Genomic DNA, 24,250 nt, shown 5'->3' on the forward strand with positions numbered 1-24,250 from the left:
GGATCGCTCTTGACGAACGACGTACGTACTTACACTCGAATACCTGACTAGCAAAGGAAAAAGTATGTGGCACAGGTGGTCGACTTTCCGGTGTCCGCAAGAGCCATCGAGTAATTTCTATACCTACACATATATATAATATACATCTGCCACTTAGATCGTAGGATGGGTCGGAGATTTTACAGATACGTACGCGCACGCACGCGTTGTGCGAACACTTCTGTCATCAATTTGCGATTATTGTAATGCCGTTATAAATTAGTGGAAGGGGGTTTTCTCGTTTTTGTTCCTCAACTTTGTACAAGGTTATCGCGAAATCCGTAGCACCGCGCGCGAATGAATGAATATCGTCCAATAAATTACGTATGAGACGTTTGAAGGATTCTCTTCCGGCACGGTAACAAACATATTGTACAAGGAATCCGCACATTCGATAACGCGATCTTTTTACAGGGTTGCAGTCGTTTCCAGAAGTAGGCACCACTTTCTTGGCCGCGTACAAGATGGGGAGGAAAAAAGAAACTGTTGATAATAATAATGATGAAGAATCAGAAAGAGAGGGAGAGGGAGAGAGAGGGAGAGAGAGAGGGAGGAAACGAAATACTCTCGGAACGGCGATCGCCTGTATACCTACTATGATACGCGTTACGTGTATGAAAAGAGTCGAGTTCCCCGGTAGTTCTCTTTCTTTTTCAAAGTAATCGATTCCAGTTAGTCTCGCAGGACCCATTGTGGACCGACATCGGTCCCACGTGATATCATCTATATGGATCCGTTCGCGGAGCATGATCTGAGAACTCTATAATAAAACGAGTGTCAATGGGACCGCGGGGAACGCGACGCCGCGCCGCCGTTCCTTGCTTCGGGGACCGAACGATCCGACGGGGCCCTTCCTAACTCACCGTATAATCACTGGCTTTGTATCATTGACAGCGCGACAGGACGACATTGCGAGGTAGTCGGAAGAGGAGGGGAGAGAAAAAAAAATAGCGGATCAAAAAATCCGAAAACAAAAGACGAAGAGAAAAACTAAATAATGTAAAAGAAAATGAAAAGTCGGGAACGATGGAGGCGGTATTACCTGTATATGGCGAAGATTAAAATACCCGGTATGATTAAGAATTCAAAGTTCGATACCGCGATCGACGATCTTTTATATATTATATTGGGAATGTGTACGACGTACGAGAAAGGTGAAATATAAATTAATGACGAAGTTAGCAGTTTATGATAATTTCTTCACTCGGCTGACAATTCGACGTTCAGCTTTCAAGGTTTATATTTCATATCCATACAAATACGGTCAAAGGTCGGAGGCACGGAATCTTAATGGTTTATTAAATTGCGAAGGTTTTTTTTCTTCACTTTCAACCATTCGTTTGTTCATTTTGGTTTCGTTGGCTTTTAGTTTTTACGTATAAATATTACACGGGATGAGTTTTGGATTTCCTGCTTGTTATCTAACGCTTGAGGGCGAGGCGTATGTGTGCAATACGTATTACATACGTACCGTACACGTACAAGTTCATAAATATTATCTAGGATTTCTATAAATTAATTTAATTGGTACTACGGTACGAAAAAAAAGAGGAAAAAAAACAACCAACTCGAATGTGTATGGAAGAATACCTGTATACGCGCTAAGCGATGTGTATGTAATATTTATAATACGCGCGTATGTAAGTAGTATGTGTACCTGTGTGTAATGGTATCTTAACTTTGAACTTTTACTTCTGAACACGCCTATGAATAATGCATTTAGCCGGAGATTAAGACGGGAGATATCCAAAGTTCATAATTATTATTATACCATATACATACCCATACAGGGTGATAACTATGCAAATTCCTTATCGATGTGATTTATGCATAGTGATTGGCGGTATATTTGTACGTAGACTTGAATTAAGATGAGCGCGCTTTGTATTTTCGAAAAATTGAAGAAAATCAAGAATGAGGAATAATAAGATATAGAAACGCATATGAAATCGGTGAAAAAAGCTATCACGTTATAAGGAAATCACTGCCGGGTGATGAAAGATCCTTTGATTGCAAACTTCATACAGATATAGATAATGTATTTCGTTTACCTTTATGCGAATGCGAATATATGATACATATTGCATATACACGCGTGTGCACGTAGTTCATATTTTATAGATATCCCAATGCAACGGAGCGTAAGAAGTCAGTAGCATAATATAACGATAATTGTAATTATATAGGTTTTAAATTATATCTATATGTACATATGTATACATCCATATAATAAAATAACGTATTATAAAGTCGAGTGCAGTTCAGTTAATATGGCGTGCAATTGCTTGCTAATTGCAATCAACGTTTCGAAATCGATCCATTAGTTTAAAATTAGCAACGGCCAAGTTAGTGGCCAACTGTATATCAATTCAATCCGATGTACAGTAGTATGTATATTAGGGTGGGTTGAACAAAAAACTTTTTTTATTCACTTAGAATGGGGGCAGAATTTGTACCTTATGAAAAAAAAAAAAAATCAGATCTGGAAAAAATTTTATACTTGATATTCTGATGTAGCCCACTCGTTTTTTGAATAAGTAATTTATCAAGTGGGGTATTTCAAGCAAAAAAAAATTTCTACCTAATGATTACTCGATCGATTGCATGAGTAGATGATTTTGGCCTTCAGATTTGGATTCCTGAGCTGATTATATGTGAGATTACTCTTGAAGAACCAAAAAAAAAATTCGATTTTTAGGCAAAAAATAAATCATTGTTTTAATTGGGTTTAATATGCTTTTCTTACGTATTTTGATATCAGGAATCCGAATTTGTAAGAAAAATTGACCTATCTCTAAAATTGACCGAGTTATCGCCAATTTTCAGCTTTTTGGGGTGAAAAATAAAAAATTGATTTTTCAGTCTATCTTGATGTAATTTGAGCTCAGGAATCCGAATCCGAAAGAAAAAATGATCTATCTGCAAAAATGACCGAGTTATCCCCATTTTTTCGCATTTTTTACCATAAAAATGGGGATATCTCGAAGGGAAAAAATCGTAGCTCAATTTGGACAACGGATTCGTGTTCCTGAGGTCAAAATACATAAGAAAAGTGTCATACGATCGATTTTAAAAAATGAAAATTTTTGGCCGAAATTTGAAAAAATCGTAAGGGGTACCCCTTGGAAAAATCTCAAATTTTGGCCAAAAATTTTTATTTTTTAAAATCGATCGTATGGCACTTTTCTTATGTATTTTGACCTCAGGAACACGAATCCGTTGTCCAAATTGAGCTACGATTTTTTCCCTTCGAGATATCCTCAAATTTGTACCAAAAAAGGCGAAAAAATGAGAATAACTCGGTCATTTTTGCAGATAGAGCAATTTTTCTTTCGGATTCGAATTCCTGAGCTCAAATAACATTAATATAGACTAAAAAATGATTTTTTTTTTTTTGACCGCCAAATGATGAAAATTGGCGATAACTCGGCCAATTTTAGAGATAGATCATTTTTTCTTCCAGATTCGGATTCCTGAGATCAAAATACGTAAGAAAAGCGTATTAAACCCAATTAAAACAATGATTTTTTTTTTGCTCAAAAATCGAATGTTTTCCAGATTTGAAACGAAAAAATTTTTTTAACCCACCCTAATGTATATTATATCAGGAAGAATTGTAATCTATCTGTACCGCAGAAGTTTTCGACTGTATTCACAATACAATTAATATCAAATCTGTACGAGTATCGAAACATTCGATAATGTAATACCGCGATAACTGTATAATTCAACAAATAAAATAATCATAAAAGATTGGGGGAAACAAAACTAAAACGAAAATAACGAGTAAACGAAACTACATAAGGTCTTCCGCGTACATAGCCTTCGGATAAAGGGCATATCCCGTGGGAAGCACCGCCTCCTCTGGAGTCGCGTCGACTCGTAAAAGCCGATAAAATAAGTTAAAGTAAAAAAAAAACCACACACACACACATACCGAAAAAAGAATTGAAGAAAAAAACGAAAGAAAAGAAGAAAGGAGAAGAATATCTCCCGGAACGAAATCTTATCGAAATCAATTGTTGGGCCAATAAACAGGGAGCCAAAAAGAGGCTAATTGTCGGTATACTGCAGTCCCGGGAGAGGCACTAAAGCAACCCTCCCCTCCCCCAATTCCCTCGGTTGGCTGCGGTATGTAATTACAAGGGAGTGACTCGCCGTGATGGAGCTGGTCCTTATCGATTCGGTCCCATAAGAAATAAGAGAGACGGAGATATAATACGTATATAGCCCCGTGGGACCACCGGTCATTTAATCCCATGACACTGTGCATTGTAAACTGAAAGGCTTCCAGCACTGTATTTTAATACTGACCAGAAAAATTAAGGTTCAATCTCTCCCCTCCCCCTCGCCCCCCCTCCTTCATATTTTCCATTCCAGTCATTATCAAATGATGAATTTAATTATATACGTGCATTAAAAAAAATTGATAAACATTCGTTCCGTCAAATGATCGCGGTGCAACGTGTGCGTGTTTATGGAATAATTTCCATCAACTTTTCGCGTTCGATTTGACGCGATGGAAGTTGAGAGAAAAATGGAGATTTGAAAAAAAAAAAAAAAAAGAAAAGAAAAAGAACATGGGAGAAGAAAAAGTTTGCATACAGTTCCATTAGCGAAGCCGCAAGCCCAAGAGAACAATGTTTACCGGGGTAAACGCTTCGGGAGGTTTTTTATATAGGTATAGAGTGGGTTTATACGACGTTGCGGTGTGTGCGCGCGCCACGTGGCCTGCGAGGTTCTCGGGCTGCTGTGATTGTAGAGTTGGGTCCATCATTACGAGACCCCAAGATGACCTTCTGCGGACCCCCCGGGCCTCCGCAGGGCCGGCAATAAGGTAAGAAAACTCAGGAATAATAAAAGCCGAGCCGCACCGCCGCGAACACGTACGAATTTACACGATGTAGGTATACCGCGTACATACCACGTAAGCGTACGTACGTACGTACGTGTATACGGATAATTTATCGTTAGATATGTGATTGGAAGGGGAGGAGAATTTATAAATTTCTTATAAATTATGGAGAAACTTGAGCCAGCCATCGAATGGGTTCGTGAAACGCAAACCTATTGCTTCCATCATTTTTCGAGTCGAAGAGAAAGAAAGAAAGAAGAAAAAAAAACGAAAGAAAAGCTCATCCATTGTATTTCATCGCGATGAATTCCGTTCCGTTGAGGTAATCAGAGCATGATTATTTGTGAACAAAGAGGATAATTTATGATCACGTGATCTCTCATTGGAATCGTACGTCTGTCGGAGGAGGAGGAGGAGGAGGAGGAGGAGCGGAAGAAGCAACGGTGAGATAGCACCCCGTTGGGATGAAGAAATGGCAGCAGCGGGAGCAGCACCACCGGCAGCAACGGCAGCAGAAGAAGAGAGAAGGGCACGGTCGAGCCCTCCGGGAGGAATAGGGAGAAGCAGAGGAAAAATAAGAATCATCAGAATAAAGAGAAGAAGAAGGAGAGGAAGAAGAAGAAGCAAAGGGAAGAGGGCAGGTGAGGAGCATCAGAGTCATGCGAGCTCCCTCAGGGGTCTGACCTTATGACCCTATCAGACTGCTCGCGCACTGGTTTGTGTATAGCTCGCGCCCGACCGAGTGCTCGGCATTGTTCTTCAACAACCACGTGATGTCTACCGCTGTATATATACATATATATATATATATATATATGTACACACACAAAAAAGTACTTCACCACCGTATACCGCCATGTACGAGAAAACTAGAAGCATTGTCTTTTCCGTTGAGCAAAAAGCTCGCCGCCGCCGGTTGTTTCTTATCCGTTACGAAGAATCAAAGGGCGAACAACGTTCACGCACGCGTATAGATAATTTATAGAGTTATAAAACGTCTAATTATCATCGGATAATTGCTCAATTTCGATCGTCCGAGGGGCTATCAATAACGCTACCCGAATATCAGCTCACCCCCTCCCCCCCCCCCTCCCCCTCCCTCTCCATCGACGACCTTTGACTCTTCGACAAAACCGAAAGAAATCATTCTTCTCGCAAACTAATTTTCAACCTCTCTTCCTTTGATATACCTGCATTATGCACTCATCTTCACGAGTGTTACGGTATACGAGTTCAACGAATTGGAAGACGAAAAACAAAAAAACAACAAACAAAAAACAAAAAAAAAAAGGAACCGAAACCCGTAAGACAAAAAACAGACATAATGCCTGTGAACCCTGCCGACCCACCGAGTGAGCTCAACGCCATCAGGGGTAACAAAGCCACGAACGTCAAAGGTCAGAGTGGGCACGTCTTCGAAGCAACGTCATCACTCGAACTGGACGGTGGTGGTAATCAAACAGTGTTTCTGCTCATACGCGTCCCGAGTGGTTTCGAAAAAAGTAGGGGTGAGAAAAACGTACGTTCGCCCGATAGTTTTCGCATATTTTTAACAACGAAACGTCCGATGGAAGCAGAAGAGCGTCGGGTAGTCGCGCACGGTGTAACCGTGGTTCTCTAGCCTCTGGGCCGGTATTTCTAAGTGGAGGGCGGTGTCATCGGTACAATTTACGCACGGATGGTCTCATGACCGTGAACGCGCGGTTTCCAGCACACCGTGGCGGACAAGCCGACCATCAACATCTCGCCGAACTACATTCAGGTTGTCATTATAGAGGTCGGTTCGCCTCGCGTCATCGAATCTGGTGGAGCCCGAGGGACCGCGCGGAGCTGCCGAAGAGTGTTCGGTGGATAGCTGAGCGAGCTGGCCACTGACCATCATCATCATCGTCGTCGTCGTCGTCGTCGTCGTCGTCGTCGTCGTCGTCGTGTTGCTCGGCTACGTTGCACGGTCGGGCGACGCCGTATAAAACCCCAGAAAACCACCTTGCAACAAGTCGAAAGAGAGCTTGCGGCTTTTTCCCCCCCCCCCCTCCCCCCTCCCCCTCCTCTGGATATCCCTGTCAAGTTACGGAGATTGAAGCAAAGCCGATGGCCGAAGAGGTATATGTGTATATTATACGATTCCTCTTCTTCTTCGTCGTCGTCGGCGTGTTCGTCGTAGTTCTTGAATTCCTCGATGACTGTTATTAGGTCGACGTTGCCGTGTCGTCCTCGCATCGCTTCGCGCGCTACTTTTTACATTTCGTTCGGTTGATTTTACGCGCCGTTGAACAACTCGCGGTGAACCTCGCCGATACGATACGTTTCTACAACGGGCAACAGAAGCGGGAAACACCGGCTCAATAACCCGATTCATCGGGGTCTCAGTTGTCGCGGATAAAAATCATAACGTCATTACCAGATATAACCGTCATTATATTTCCCGGTCTCAATTATACCCGAGATTCCTCTTCGCCGCTTCCGTTACCTCCGCCATCCTCTTCTCTTTTACTCTCAATCCCGTGATACAAATATGATCAACCGGTAGTATACCTTACTTCGTTTTATTTTCAGGGGTAGGTGAGTAACTGACGAAAAAAAGAAAAAGAAAAGAAAAAAAAAAAAAAGACTCGTCCGACGAAGTTGCGATCGCGATGGAACGAAAGCTCGGTATCGATCGAGTTCTTGGAAGTTTCAGAGACCTACGGAGGTCGGTATCAAAAGGGGGTTAGACGAGGATGATGGCTGATGGGACTGAAATAACGCAAAGCGAAGGACGCGAACGCAAACGCGAACGTGAACGCACGCGCCAGGGGCAAGCAGAGTTCCCGAGCTCTGTAATCACTCGGCGAGCTGCACGCACACAGCTGAAATACGACGATGAGGAGCTCCGAACGGATTGCAGCGAACCTCCTCGTCCGCATACTAATTCCCTCTAGGTGGTTTGTTGGTACGTCGTAGCGGGCAGGGAGCGTGTTTCTACGTCGCTAAAGCGAGCACCGTTGCACCGTACGTTGCGTCGACGTCTGGGCCTACCATGGGGCCCCCGAAGAGGGACCGTAGAGGCCCCGACGGCACGCCAGGCTCACGCTCGCGCTCACGCTCACGTGCGTCCTCTCTCGCGGCCGCGCATCTGCGTAATTGTCCCCGCCGGCAGCATCCGCCAGGTCTACGTAGCTCATGCTTTTGCTTTTGCTTTGGTAGAAGAAGAAGAAGACGAAGAAGACGAAGAAGAAGAAGAAGATGAAGAAGAAAATACTGCGAACGTCGACGTCGAAGTTGGGGCTTCGAAATATTAACCGCGAAACGTTTTAAATAATAATGTATTTTATATATTAATTTCTGCACCTTGATGACGCGGGACGTTGCGATCCCGGTGACTTTGTATAAGCAATTACTATGGACTGTATTTGCAAAGGTTGCAGTTTGGAACCGCAACATTGTATCTTTTAAGAGGAGAGTTGCAAAATAGGAATGGACGCGTCGCGGTCGGTCTGTAATTCAGTTGTGTAAGTTTATTTTATGGGATTTGCGAAGAATAAGTAAGATACGAAAGTAACCGAAGAAAAAAAACAAATTAAAAAAAATTCTGGATTCCATTAAAGCGGTTAGAAATTTGCACGGCTGATTATACCCTCGAAGTATGAGAATATTCGCCGTAGGCTATCTTGTAGTTTTGGCGAATGCGGAATATTATTAAAAGAGAAAAAAAAAGAAAAAAAAAAACGGAAAAAAACAGAACCATCGCAAAATTGGAAAAAAATTTCTCATCCAACCGTCGTCGCTACGCTCTCAGTTGTCGAAATTATTATTTCTCCCAAGGTCCTGTAACTAACTTGTAAATTGAATAAAAAAATTCGCGACATTTTCTCTCCATCGTCGCGTGTAATAATCTTGCAAAAAATAATGTCTCAGCGAGCGGTGGTGGGCTGCTGGTTGAATTAAGTGAGTTTTGAATTCACAAGTACCCTTGAGGCAAGGAGGTGAGGTGAGGTGGCGTTGGGTTGGGTAACCACCGGGTCTACCATCTCTCAGCACGCGGTCTGCATAATCCCTCGAAGCTACGCAAAGTTCTTGCGCCTGCCTCGCCCCGGGACGAAACGCGGCTTAATGATCAACGTTTCGTGATTTATTTTTGGAAGAGGGTAAATCGGCGCCGTCCTCCTCCTCCTCCTCCTTCTCCTCCTCTCCTCCTCTCCTTCTTCTTCGCCACTTTTATTTTTCCTCTTTTCAATTTTTCCCCCCCGGCCGCGTCTCAACGAGTATTATATACCCTCGCCCGGAATTCACGGCTCGACCGTCGTACCTCGAGTTAGCCGGAAGCTACCGCACAGATTACACAGGTACACGCGTCATTCGAGACGTTTCCATTTCCCCCTCGGGTATAGGGTTGGTTGGTCGGTAGGAGGTGAGTGTATCATAATTGACCATCGGATACCAGCGCATTTTTCTCATCTCTACTCGTTCCAAGAGTGCCAAAACTTGGCGATATCAAAGGCTTCGTTGAAAAACAAGCGTAGGTATGCGATGCAGAAAAGAGGCATCATGCAGCTGCTTGGCGTCCACGTTGCTCCTTCTCCTCTTTCTCATTCTCTTTTTATCTCACTCCTTCTCGATGCACATTACGTACGTACGTACGTACGTACCTAGGCATGATCCTGTATGATGTATCGCCGTTGCACGGGTGTGTACAAAGAACGGACGAACGAACGAAGGTGTACGAACACCCGCGTACTATATTTGTAGATGTATATCTAATATCACTGTTGGGGAGCCGTTGACGTCCGCTGTAAAAGCCGGTGTACATAATACACACAAGTAGATATGCAGCGGCAGCGGCAGCAGCAGCAGCTGCATGAGGGTATGGTGGTAACATCGTTCGGGGTCACATGCCTCGCACGTCGTCTAAGAATCAAGACACATGTTCCACATTGTGATATTTCGACACAAGCGCATTTCTAAATCATGTCGTTTTATCCTCGGCGTTGGTCGGGAATCGGCCCGATCCATATCCCCGTGGTTACACTATACGGATGAGAATATACCCGTACACTTTCCACGCGCACCTGGATTACCTCATTTCGTGTATATACTAATGGTTTCGAGTAGTATTATCTCGTTCGAGTTCCTATATTAAGAATCTATAGAAATACTTACATTATACCGCAGGCATCGAGGATCTCCCCATTATTACCTATCGCGTACGGACGATATCAACGTGCGCCGAGAAAGTGTACAATGTACCTACACACACACACACACATCAGTCGATGGCTTCCGTGTGGTTCGCGAATGAAATCGATCGATCTATCCCCTGTATTATTTCTTGCCGCCGATACTAGGATGGCAATAAATCTTTGCAACACTTTAAAATATCTCCAGGATTATTTAGCGTCTGTATTCACACCCGAAGATCGTACGAGGTAAACGACGACTACCGGAGCGGCGATAGCTCTTGTTCGAGTTAAAGACACCGTTGCGATTACAACAGCGTTCGTACAGTCAGAACTGAGACGATACTCGATAATTAATTCCCCGCTGTTTCTCACCCCGAGTGTATATATGAGCTTTTATCGGTTCGGTACGATCGACTGATTCCGTGGGATTGATAGCCGAGAACAAATCGTTCCTCCGAGAGTTTAACGCTTCGCAGGATATCGAGAATCGACGTTACTGATCGAAGGTAAGAAACCAATCGTTGACCTCGGTTATGGAATTTTTCGGGTTACACACCAACCGGACAATTGTTTCAAAGTTTTCTATAATTAACGCCAGTGCAGAACTAACCCGGTATTTCTACCGCGCCCGTTATTCTTACGACCTAGTTGGACGGGCGGTACGTGTAGCGATTCACGTTGCGCTCGATTTGAGAAGATTGAGAAAATTTTTAACCGTTGAAAAAAAAAAACGCATCGCGTCGAACCAAAATTTTAGAGATGAGAGAAACGAGAAATCGCAATTTCACAACGACGCTTTGAGGGTTCGATAAATGCTGTACGTACGTAGAGGCACTTTACGATCTACGTGAAAATTTCAACGACCATTTCCTCGGTTACTTTTATCCGCCGATATTATTATGACGTGTAAGTGACAATGAGAGAATCGAGGTAATCGTTAATACCTCTTTATAGAGCTTATTCTAATTCTTGTTTGCAACGTGCGTTAATCTTAACTGCTTCACATACATGTACGTACGTAGGTATATACCTACATTATACACGTCGGCAAATTTAACGATGGCCATTAGGGCACGGCTGCAGAAACTTGCTTGACTAATCGCAATGCGCATGACTTCATAGTTCAAGTAGAAAGGCTATCCGTCTTTTAGATCCTCGAAAGTGTCAGCCGTACGATTCTATACCCGGACTCCTACACACGGGGAAACGTGTCGAGTCAGTTCTTCGCTATAGTCGTTGTCCAGGTACCACCATAAATACGAAACGTTACCAGATCCATAGAAAATAAAAACGTACGGAATTGAATCTCGTACTACTCAGGAGTAGGGGGAACAGCGTACACGGCTATCCCTCTGGACTATCAAAGTCCACATTTGATACCGCAATAATTTATCCGAGAGAAAACTGTTAACGTATAAAACTACTGAAATAACAGAATTCTTAGACAAAACACGACTTGAAGGACGCTCGAAAAAAAAGAAGTTCGAATGAAGTTGAACCTGACGTTAGTTTTTTTTTGTTCCCCTCAATTCCCACGGGTTATCGATGCGTTATATCTTCCGATACCCTCGACGTCGTTTGGATTATTGGCGACGATTGGCAACTGGCTACGTAATGGCGCAATGAAATATATATCCATCGCGATGTAATGCGAGTTATAACATGAGGTAAGCAAACGTAACGCAACGCGATCGAACTCGTCCTCTCTTTTCAGCTGGATCGTCCGCAAGAAAGCGCCGGTATAATCTTTAACTGCAACCATAAGCTATATAATAGTTATAAAAGCGCAACCCAGATCTGTCACGAGTAAGGGACCTCCGCGTTGGTGGATCACGTGATTCGTGTACAGAGCAATTCTACACCGAGGTGAAGCAAAGGTGAGGGCAGCTCATTCATCAACCACGTTTAGCTACTCGCGCGGCGGCGGCGGCGGTGGTTACCAACGTACCTACGTACTACGTATATACCCCACCGACGAACGAACGAACGAACCAACCAACCTCTCTCAGTTCTATAACGCGCTGGAAATATTTTCTTGCGGAAAAGAGGCACATATCAGAGCACGTGATTCGTGATTCCTAGCTCGTTTACGCCGACGCCGCCGCCGCCGCCGCCGCCGTGCAATCGACTCTTCAAAGCCCGAGCCGACGGGGGTTGCATAATACCGAGCAAATGATAACGAGATACGTGCCCCGCCGCCACGTATCTGCGGGGGAAAGTTAAAATATCTCCCGTCGGAGGTGAAAGAAATGAATCGAGAAAAATCGACACAAAAAAAAAATCGAAAAAAAAATGAAAAAACACAGCCACCGATCAACCGACGTAACAGAAACGGGAGGGAAAAATAACGGAGAGCCACGGAATAATGAAATGAGAATAATGGAGACCGCGTACAAAATTCTACGCGTCTCGAAGGTATCCCGACGTTGAATTCTACATGTCCGACCTCGACAAGGCCGAAGTAACTCCGGCATCGGCATCCGTGTCCAGTCAGGTCGACTGGCAGGTGTCGTTCTTGAGTATATGATAGGTGACCGTCGTTCCAAAGACAGCGGGGAGTCCGCCGGTCGTATACATCCAAGTGTAGCCGCATCAACCGTACAATGTCCCGTTATAACTGCACAACGTTTTAATGTCTCCCTTATGCTCGAGTGCAACGGATACACCGCGTTACGGCAATTATCCGCTTCACAGATCACAGAGTCGAAGAAGCGCGCTGTTTTTTCATCGGGCGAAAAAAAGGGATTTTTTCATACGTCTCTACGAATTCGAACGACGAAACTTCGAAGTTTCGAGACGTCGTTCTGCCGCGCCCCCGTCGAAAGTACATGAAACGAGAGAAAATCGTGGGAAAATCGTAACGATAAAAAATTTAGTGACGATCAGGTTCGTTCCCGGCGGTATGTATGTATATCTCCGGAAAGGGCCTCCTCAAGATCTCGGGGACTCGTTCGAGGCGCGGCTTGGGTGTCCCTTGTTATCGCCCTCTCTATCGCCTAATTTCTATGCAACGATCCCCGACTCATTAGGCTATAACTAATTACAAGTCGTTATAGATCGATACCTAATTACACGTGAAATATATCGGTGCTAAGAAAATACGCTTTAAAATCTCTTAGGCTTTATTTTTTTATTCTCGCAAAATTCGCGAGTACGGATCGAAGAAACAAAGTCCAGCCATCCCGCACGAACGATGCGACAAAGTGTGAAATGAAACCGAAGTTTCTCGTCTGTGAATCGCGAACGATTTTTTTTTTTGCAACATATTTCGTCACACCGTGTTCCGAACCGGGTAATGGCGCGATTAAAAATTTAGAACAGGATAAATAATAATTGCGAAACATTTACGATGTTCTTTATCAATGTGGGACGTACGAGCGCGCAGCTCTCGTCTGTTGTACAAGGATGTTGTTGAGTAGAATTTTCTGTAGAGACGTCGCGGAATATTAGCCACCGCGGTGTTATGTGAATCGTTATACCCGCAATAATATACTGAAAACTACCGGCGAATCCATCGTACGCGAGTATAATGAAAGAGGGTACTGGTGGTACAACGAGATCTGTGCGAGGTGAGCCAATTCTTTTTTTTTTCTTAGTGAGGCAACAACACAACATCGCACGTATGAAAACGTGAGTGATGGCTCGAGAACACCGGCGGGGAACACGATCTCCGGCTCATTACCATTATCTATCTCGTCTCGGGGTAAGACGGTTAAGAGTTTAGAAATTAGAGAAGCACGTCGTACGATCGTACGAGCCACACGCTAAATACGCGGAGCACCGGTGAGCTTACGAGTTTACGAGTATCTATACGCGATGATTTGGAATATTTTCAAACAATTTTTATTACAAGACGAGATACACGCAGCGATACGATTTTGCGAAACGAATCTCTGTAGGCGAGTGTTGGTTTGAAAAAAAAAGAAAAAAGAAATAAAAAAAAGCACGGACAGATTATTGACAGATGATGAGATAAGCCGATGGTATATCGGTATGGGAGAGAAAGCGCGCACGTGGCGATCGATTCGAATAACTCGGACCAATTAGTTGGAACGGGATCGTGACGACGGTAGCCTTCATCGTAGTCAGAAAAATTTCTGCCGATCTTCGATCGGCAGAACGATGACCGGTCAACGGATACAACGATATCAACATCGACGATATTACGGGTAAAAGGTAAAAACCGCTTTCTACCGACGGATTTGCATGTTATTCAAAAATTTATAAGTAGCCCGAAATTTTCTTCTTTTTTCTCCTTACTTTAAAATCGACGAGGTACATCGATGATCGTCCGGTGTCAACTTTCGCAGCAAACGCTTCTACGACGATCACCGAACTGGCGTCCTAATCGAGCGATCGGCGAATCGATATACGAAATTTGGAAAGCTCCGACGATAAACAATGAGATTATTATGAAAAGAGTAAACTCGAAAGGAAAAGGTTACCTTCGTTCGGGTCCGCAGCTCGGTAGCGAGAGCCGCGAGTCTCCCGTAGTAAATTACTGCAGGAAGCTGCCGCCGCTGCTGCCGCTGCAGATGCGGACCACCCGGAAGGTCGTAAGATTATTTCCAAGAGTTATTTTTCTCTTTTCTTTTCTCCCTCTCTCTTTTTCACTGCGGCAGGTCCGTCGCGAATTTTTATTTGCAATCTAATTTCGCAGGGGAGGGTTTCAAACCACTCACTCATGCATAAATCCTAATTGCTCCTTTCTTACGCACGCTGACTTTCGTTCGGTAAGAAGCATTTCGAATAACTCCCAAGGTCGGTGTATTCCTTCCACACGGACCATTCTCATTTCTACCGTGTCGAATGAAATTGATTATCCATCCGACGTGTGTACGTGTGTGTTACGGTTATTCGAAAAAAAAAGGAACAACAAAAAAAAAAAAGCAAAACTCGATGCGCGAAAAAACGAATGGAAAAACGATCCGTTAAAACAGATGAAGTCGTAACGATCGTTGCGGGTATCCCATTTCCTCGAAGCTCAGGCTACTTTTACCCTATGATTATCGGTTATTATTGATTAATTGATTGCGCGGTGACGCGTAGTGAAGAATACGAGGTGAATACGTACGGGATATAGGATGGGAGGGCGGCGTCGGTACGTGTGTGAAGGTGTTACATGTTAACTCCGCTGTAACAAGAGGTCACCGGGGTTCAGATCATGCTTTGCTCTTGCTCGTTAGAAAGTACGACGTGCCCGGCGGATCACTCGACTAACATAATATGTACGACGAACCGGGGGTATTCGGGCCGCGGTACACGGAGTAGCTGCGAACGCCTGATTGTGTGAGACTCCGTAAGTCGCGCCGATCGAAACGCGGTAGGAAAAAAAATAAGAAGCGAAAAAACAGGCGCGACGAAGATACTTTGAATTTTCGAGCGTCGCCTAAAACGTATCCCGACGTGGGTAGGATTTGTAGATTCGAGTGAAAAAGTGGTACGGTCGATGTCGGAATCCACGTCGTAGGTGGTCACGTGCGACGACGGTCCCGCGTGTTCGCGGTGTGTTTTCCAGTTATAAATATTACAATACCTGTTGTTCGCGAAGCCGGGCGACGTTTTGCCCCGGGTAATATTACAAGTTACACAAGAATGTAGAGTCGCATGAAGAGACCTAGGCAGCTTCCTTACAAAGATGCGATCGAACGGGATGTATATTATACGGGATGTTGTGTGTATATATATGTACACGTATACGCGATGCGATGGGACGCGATGCGACGCGACGCCGCTATGGAACGGGGAAAGTTAAATCTTGCGAGATAGACTTACTTGATTTAGTAGACAAAATCCTTAACTGGATCTCTCGCGTCTCCCCGGCTCTCGTGATCAGTCGCTTTAATACCGTCGAGTCGTCGTCGGTTGTCCGTATAGAAACAGCGGCATCACCATCGATTCGGTTCCAGATCGGTTGTGTAACCCGTTAGATATAGACGGGATAATATACGCGGGATCACGCAACCGCGATTCGTTTGTAGTAACATACCTCCTATATATCCAACGACATGTAGTTTCATCTTTTACTCGTCACATGCGACCGAAGACACCTTTTTTTTTTTTTTGTTTTTTTTTTTCTTTTTTCTCATTCTCCCTTTTTATTTCTCCACTCGTACGATCTACCCCCCTTGATAGCGGCGTGGGTTTGACGCGGTGACGATTACAAGGACACGGGGGATATCCAGGCGCCGGGATCCACGGTGCGCAACACACGACAAAACTTCTAACTAGCTACCGATCGCAAACGATCTTTTACTATGAGAAAGCGAACTTTGGTAGCACCGCCGCTTTTGTCCCTGTTTTATGTGTACCGTATAAATCCTATAGATATATGTATACACGGATACAACGAGAGTGTATGAAATAAAAACTGTATCACATATCACGCGAGATCGGGATATAATAATATAAGGTAACACGGTAGTAACACCATGCGCGCACGTAAATACGTATAATGCGGTGGCTGTGTGCTTACAGACCTGGAAGAACGGGGGAATTTCACCTCGGAGAAAGCGAGCAGAACTAAGAGCAACGTCGGTGCAGTAGCTATACACCTTTATATCTCGTGGACTACGAGTTACGACGAATATACTTCGGCTAATCACAATCCGTGCGAAGACTGACTAGCTATCTTTGGATATATATATTTATATACGTTCGTTATTCGAGTTGCTCGAAAGGTTCAAGTCCGGGTCGATGTCTGTTTAGGCGATGATCGGTTTGTCCGCATTTTATATTTATATATGGGACACGTAAAACACTTAGATCGAATTTTTCGACCCACGTCCCACGGTATTATCGCAAATATATGAAGAGATTTTTTTGCCCATATTTGAAACATACCTGTGCATATTCCGAGCAGATGTCGATCGATGATACGTAATTGACGACGTCTTCTACCGACCATCGATTCACGGATTGTCCATCGCCGCAGGGCATGTGACCGCACAGAGAAGGACATCGAACCGGCGGAGGTGTGCTCGGTCTTTGGGGTGCTTTAGGTTTCGGTGATACACTTTCCGGCCTTCTTATTTCGGTACGTTGTTTTTTTCGCGGTGCAAATCCACCAGGATTCGACAAATCGAGGGGACTCGTTACCGCGGCGTCTCTCTTGTTGGCTCCTTGAACGATGACGATGAAAAAAAAAAAACAAGCAAAACAAAACGAAAAATTAGTTGGGGAATACTATTCGACAAAAGGTGGAACTCCTCCGGATTCTACGAGCGATGTAAACTCACCTTTCAGATAAGTTTCGAGTTCGGCGACGTTTTGTGCCGCGTTAGCGGTCCTCACCATGTGAAGGAGTGCTTGAGTCGAGGACATGTCTAACATAGGCGGAAATACAGGACTGTTGAATATCGTCTCGGTTTTTTGTTCCTTCGGGTCCGTATTGGAGAGGGGTGACGTCGTGGGTACCGTCGGAGGTTGCGGCGTAACTAGGGGTGCCATTAATCCAACGAACGGTGCGTTGCCGGTTTTGAACGCCGGAAACCTCGGATCAAGACCGGGCGTGAAACCATTTCTCGGGGTGCTAAAATAGCTGCGAATCGACAAAATAAAAGCAAACGTAAAACCTATTCGAAAGTATAACGATAAAAGAAAAAGAAAAAAGAAAAAAGGGGAACAATTCGCGGTATGTTCTAAACGCGTTGACCGCCGCGGTGGGGGGGGAGAAATTTTTGCTACAATTCCATCGGTGTGACGGAAGTTGTTTGGAATTCGAGGTGTAGCCGTGTAAAGCGTGTTAAGTGGTGGGCTTCGAATATTTCGATTTTTAGGCGATTGAGTCGTCCATAAAAAATGTTCTAGCTGTTCGTAACACCTATCGACGTCCGCGTAGCTTAAAGAGAGGGCAAGTCCGTAACGCAGCAAACGACGGCAGCGGCAGCGGCAGCGGCAGCGGCAGCAGCAGCAGCAACAGGAACGTCGGCGATACGATCAGCTACTCGAACGAATTATGAAATTAAACGTACGACACGGTTCGCGGCGACGCGATATAGGTAGTACCTTGAGGAATTAGGCGTCACCACTAACCGATAAGATCGGTAAGCTCGAACCCGATTTGTCGTTCCAAGTTAAACGGGTCTTACGTACCCTGTTGCCGACGATATTACCGTATCAAGTGCACTTCGTTAAACAAAATCCGTTCGCAGGTATTAAGATATTGATGAAATTTTCTCATGCATGTATACGCGTATATACACGTACAACACCTATGTGTATTGGCAACGGGCAAGGAATTAAGTTGCATACAGAAGATATAACGCGTACGCATAATCTATATATATATATATACCCTATACCTGCTATATTTACGAGCTGATATTTAACACCCACGTTCTCTTATACAAACACAATCAATAATTGTCCGGAATAAATTTCACGGTGCACACGGGTATTCACGTGGTAATTGTTCCGTTAGATAATATTCCATTCGACATGTTTACGTCCATATAGCGCGACAAACGTTATCGTTTGATTAGTTATAAATGAATTAATGTAAATGACACATTCGAAACGCGCTGTACCCGCAAAATGACAACGCGCAACGACAATTTAATAATTTGCTGAATTCCTCACTCGTTCGGATGAGCGTTGTTGTACTTCGCCGCGAGACTCCTCATGAAATCGCTGTAGTTCCTGCCCATCATCTGTTCCATGTGTTTCAAATGATGCGGAGGCTGCGGGCCTTCCGGTCCACCGAGCGACGTAGCATTGGGAGGCGTACCCGGATGACTGAGCGACAACGGGGTCACGCTCCTCGACGACGTTGAATTATTGTCGGGCGTTAACCGCTCCGTTTTTACCTGAAAATAGAAGAAGAGAGAAAAAAAAAAAAAATGAATCCAACAACGAACGAAATTCGAATGTGATGGGGATCAATTTCGGCGTATATTCGTACGTTTCTTCCTGTAACACCTACGTTGAATCACAAACGACAAAATTTGAGAAAAACGCGCAACTGCAGCGCGTGCGTGTACGGACCGCGGTAATTCAGAATCGTTTCATCCACAGAGAATCCCAAAGCGAAGTGAGTAGGAAATATATCTCGTCGCATTAATCCTATGAGCAGATTGCATCTGAGATATGGTAATGAAGGCAGCGTGTGGCGTAACAGTTGACTCCTTGCGGGCAAGTCGCTGTGACACTAAGCGTCTCGCGCGAGTCTCCTTACGCTCACTTCTCCTCGTCTTTTGCTGCTGTTGCCGTTGCCGTTGCCGTTGCTCTTGCGGTACGACGCGAACACACACGGAATATATAGATATATATATACACGTAGCCTCGGTAACTCGATTGCCGTAGAAAATAGAGTCCCTCGCGTGTCCTTATATCCCCATGGATTGTAAATCTCCTTCCCAACTTCTTCTTATAAGTCTTCTTCCCAAGGCTCGCCTCTTCTACGAAGATCCAACAACTCCGCGGTGTTATACGCAACGTTTTCTAAGTATCTCAACTAATTTTCCGCGCTGACAGCACGAACTAACAATAATGATAATGACGATAAATCAACGATTTTAAATGCACTTCTTCTTCCTACTTATTTTCTTCATCGCGTACGAACTGCGCGCAGTAACAACTGTGGACCACTTCTTTCTCCGGATATCTCTCTTTTTTCTCACCGACTTATCAATGAAGACTTTGAACCACACTGATTGTGAGCGGTAAGCCAAATGTGAGCCTCTCGACTTGAGGGATGATTGAAATAAAATTACCCTACTTAATCAATGATTCGTAATACCTGCGCCGCGTCTAGGCCGTTCTGATTTTGTCGCCTCCTCCCTCTGGCGGGCCTGGGGGTTGTGGCACCGGAAAGGTGTGCAGCACCCTGGGGGCTTCCGCCCCGGGCGTCTCTGCCTTCCACAGCTGCGTTTGCGGCCAGGGTGTCACCGTCTATTGTCTCCGTATGTGTAGCTAGATCGGCCGATTCGCCGCGGTCACCGATTCTAGTACCGGCTCCCGATGATACTGTCTCGCCCGCCACCTCACCTGAAACGAGAAAAGCACCATCGATTCTTCAGTAGATCCCCAAACGAATGAAGATACCGCGCATCTGAATAATACCGAGGAAAAAGGAGAAGAATGAAAAGGAGTTGAAAAGATGCATTCGAGTACATCGAGGAGTGGTTTGTAAGCTAAAATAATCAAAGAGAGACGGAGCGTGGAACGTCATGGACGAATGAAAATATGGTCGATAGTAGAACGACGCGTTCGACTCGAATGATTACTAAGTGTAACGAATGGCGGCTGCCCCATGGTCTTTTGAAACGGTGATCGGTTCGTAAGAAAATTTAGATCGTTTGGATTACGATCAGAGGTCACCTTGCGGCTAGATCGATTTTATACAGATTAGATATATACGTATACCTGATTGTCCCTAATTATTATTCCACGCACCTGTATAGGGTGTCTTAAAACTGACGATGAGTGCAAATTTTTTTCAGGGGTGGTAGCAGGGCTCGAGCCGAGTAATTTCACTTGTGTGACGTGTGGACTCCGAAGCATTGTTTCCAAAATATGACCGGTTGAAAAGTTGCGACTAATTATCGTTACTGTCGTTATAATTATCATCGTTTTTATCTCCGTTATTGATAAACAATGAGAAATAACCGGGCTATCAAGATTCTCCTTCATCTGATTTGATTTATTTTTATAACGCGATACGCGCGTTTCGTATTAATATCGAGAAACATAATAAATATATATTCAACTCGCGAAGATGTAAAGATAAGCGATAATCTTGTCTTCATAATACGGAGGATGTATTAAAGCGAGTCTATTAATTTTACAACGACAATTACCTTTGGTAATTAATCGTTGCGGTAACTAAATAGATGAAAGTGGTTACGCGATGTATACGTATACGTATATACGTAGGTATACATGCACGTAAGAAATAAAGTTGCTTTCAAGAGCTGCAGCAGTTTAGATTAGATTAAAGCTCGGAATAAGATCGGAATCAAGTTCCCTGCGAGGGTAATCATCGTAATTAAAAGCTTGTCGCTTGTCAGTTGTCTGTTTTCAATATTTTCTTTTTCTTTTAGTTTCTTAATTGTTTTATTTTTCGTGGAAAGATGTACGTACGCGTATAAATCTTCGCGTTATGTGCACATCTCTTCCGCTAGCATTGCACGCGCATGCTTCGCTCGCGCTGCATTTGATTTCATTCGTCGTTATAATTCTTGTCCCTTAATTCCTTCTCAATTTCACGTCATTATATTTCACACGCGTGATGAGCATTTTTTTTTTTGTGAATCCACGTATTTTTCCCATCGAGATATCTCGATTTTTCTGCTCCAAAAAGTGAAAATTTGGCGATAACTCGATTAATTTGACAGGCGTTTTTTTGGCTGGGCAATTTTCAATTTCATTGAAAAACCACGAATCGTAGCATTTGACTGACATAGTTTGAAAAACGGATCGTAGAATAGGATTCCTTACCTAGTTGCATGTTTGTAATGGATAGATAAATTCGTAAAACCAATAAATGACAAAGTAAATCTTTCGTGTGTGCCAACGAGTACATAAAATATCAGCACATAAAACAAGACTTAATTTGAACACCTTCGTTATACTTTCCCTATACATATATATAGGTACGTGTACGCATATGTACATATTATATACACATGACTAAATATTATTTCCCTTCTTATTATATCGCGCATATACGAAGTCATATATTATTTATAACTAATTAGAAGCGTTCGCTTCAAATTACATTTCTACGGAGCGGTAGGGAAAAAAAAAAGAAGGAAAGAAAAACAAAATCAAACATGAATGGTTGAAAAGAAAAAATGGAGAGTGATGATCCGACTAATTGTTAAATTTCAGTATACGAAAGAATTAGCGTTGATTATCAGAATAAATATTATTTGTTTCGTTTCACGGCTACTAATTGAGTATTAATTAAAATTTAATATTCTCCATCTTCAGCCATAGAACGATGACGACGACGATGATGATGATGTGGGAAATCGATGGAGTCGGTATAGAGCTCACATCTAACATACGTACGTACACGTATACTATAAAGGCATGCCTGAACACTATAAAATTTAAGAAATTCTTTAAGGTCGGAAACTTTTCAAAGAAAAAGAAGAGGCAAAAGAAGAAGAGGATGCGTCTTGAAAAGCAATAAACCTGCAACGCGTAAAGTTGGTTTTAGTGGTTAAGAAATTTTTTTATTATTTTTTTCTTCCCCAATTTCTTTCAACGTTTATATCAGCTGGGTAGCTCGCGGTATGCGCCGGACAAAGAGAGATAGAGACGCAACGAAAACGTATATATATCTCCGAAAGATATCTCACTTATATTACAGGTACACAATTTCAGCTTTCATTCCGGTGCAGCGGGAAAAACAAGTACTGAATTAATTACCGTTACATTGCACTCAAAATTATCGCAAACGTCGAATCGCGCGGAGTCATATTAGATTTAATTGGACGAGAAATAACGAACAAAAAAAATCCTTGCATCGGCGGAGGTAGAGGTACACTTTGCACAGACGCAAATGCTCGTGTACAATTCGAATCATTTCGCTTCGCAATTAAATGAAAACGATTATTTAAATTTTATGAGTCGCCCCTCGTCTCGACGGAGGATGAAGTCGTCAAGTTTGAATGATAGTTGTCAAAATAGTCACGTTCGCAATAGAGCCCGATTCTAATTTAAATAGCGTTAATACCATGTGCACGTTTGGCTAAACATACGCCCAAAAAGTAACACTCGTCCATGGGATATTCGAGAAAAAATAACTATTTTCGATACATTTCCAACATTTCCGTTGCATTCTTTTTTGGTTTTTTTGGTTTTTTTCCTTTCGAACCTTCCGTATTGTTCATGTAAATGGAAGGACGCGATACCTGACTATAACAAATAAGAAAAAATAGAGGTACGACATTACGTAGCAAAACGGATTAATTAGCTACGGATTTCCATAATTAGGTAAATTATATTTATATCTAGTCATTCATAAAACTCGTAAAGCCATTCCGTTTGATGTATGTACACGTATGTAATACATTTCTGTTCCGTCTTGGACAGAAGTCCAAATTCACAATTATACTTACGAGAAACGAAAAGAAAAGGTGAGGGGGGGAAAAAACCATTAAGCGCCTCTAAAAATAAAAGTCGTGTATAAATATCTATAGCTATTATGTGACTCCGTAAATATAGAAAAGCACGAATTTTACACCATTACATACATTACGAGTGGAATGTGTTTAAATTTATGTTCACGGTGTAAAAAATGTCAGTTGAAACTCGAGATCGCTTTGTATTCTCGTGTTTACCTGTTAGGAAGAAGAATAATAATGATAATTTGAAATTCAAAAAAATAAGCTAAAATGAATGAATGAAGACAAAAAAAAAAAAAAAAAAAAAAAAAGAAAAAAGAAAAGCCAACTAACTAAAGACGGTGAACATCAGGTACAAAGGTCAGTGTCCGGTAGCCGTTGGAATATATCCGATAATTTATGGGAGTCGTTAACGCGGTATGGTCGGTGGTGCTGCTGTAGTTGTTGCTGCAGAATATTTTTTTTATTCAACCGAAAACCATTCCCCGGGGCCAAAAATTGTCAGCTGATTTTATCAGTGCGCGCACCTCGCCCAGTACCGAGATAAGCTACTCAGCTGCCGAGCTGCAGCGAGCTGGTCGAAGAGAAGATGAAATAAGAAAAAGAAGGAAAAAAAATAAAAACAGAAATAAGTAAATAAATAAGTGAATAAATAAATAAAGTCCCCGAAGGTGGGAATGCGGTCCCTGAAGGTATTGTCGACGAAACTCCGTGGAGCCGCAGGTGCAGCGGGGTAATAAAAAAAAAAAAAAACAAGAAAGAAAGAAAGAAAAGAAAAAAACATTTTGGAGTTCTTAAAGATTCTCCGATCAAAGATCTACTGTGTTTTATAAGGGGGTATACAAAGTATAAGGTGCGTTACAGACACCGAGAAGTATGATCGAAGTTTTTGATCAGGTACGCACACGTATGTAATACAAATATTTTTCGTCCAACGTGTAACAATAATTATACGGATAAGGTTCGGACGGTTAATTTGTTTCGAATATTTTCACCAGTCGAACGAACGAGCGTCGGCGTATTGCATTTTTAAGTTGTTAACCGACGATATTGAGGTCCTCGTATCATATAATGCACGGTATAACTACCTGTCCGTTGAACCTATACGTATGCATACGGTA

General features: G+C 43.1%; 1 protein-coding gene across 7 annotated transcripts in view; it reads right to left on the reverse strand.

Annotated features, from left to right (window-relative positions):
• LOC105692376 overlaps nucleotides 1–24,250 on the reverse strand; it is a 166,100-nt gene that overhangs the window by 21,720 nt on the left and 120,130 nt on the right. For all 7 annotated transcript variants that reach the window (XM_048660044.1, XM_048660046.1, XM_048660045.1 and 4 more), the window contains 4 exons: nucleotides 19,793–20,040; nucleotides 18,634–18,860; nucleotides 17,292–17,593; nucleotides 16,897–17,174 (listed from right to left, as the gene is read on the reverse strand). In XM_048660044.1, coding sequence (XP_048516001.1) covers nucleotides 16,897–17,174; nucleotides 17,292–17,593; nucleotides 18,634–18,860; nucleotides 19,793–20,040 — 1,055 coding nt within the window. The remainder of the gene's footprint in view (nucleotides 1–16,896; nucleotides 17,175–17,291; nucleotides 17,594–18,633; nucleotides 18,861–19,792; nucleotides 20,041–24,250) is intronic.

This window comes from Athalia rosae, chromosome 1 (genome assembly GCF_917208135.1).
Source record: "Athalia rosae chromosome 1, iyAthRosa1.1, whole genome shotgun sequence".
NCBI classification, from domain to species: domain Eukaryota; kingdom Metazoa; phylum Arthropoda; class Insecta; order Hymenoptera; family Athaliidae; genus Athalia; species Athalia rosae.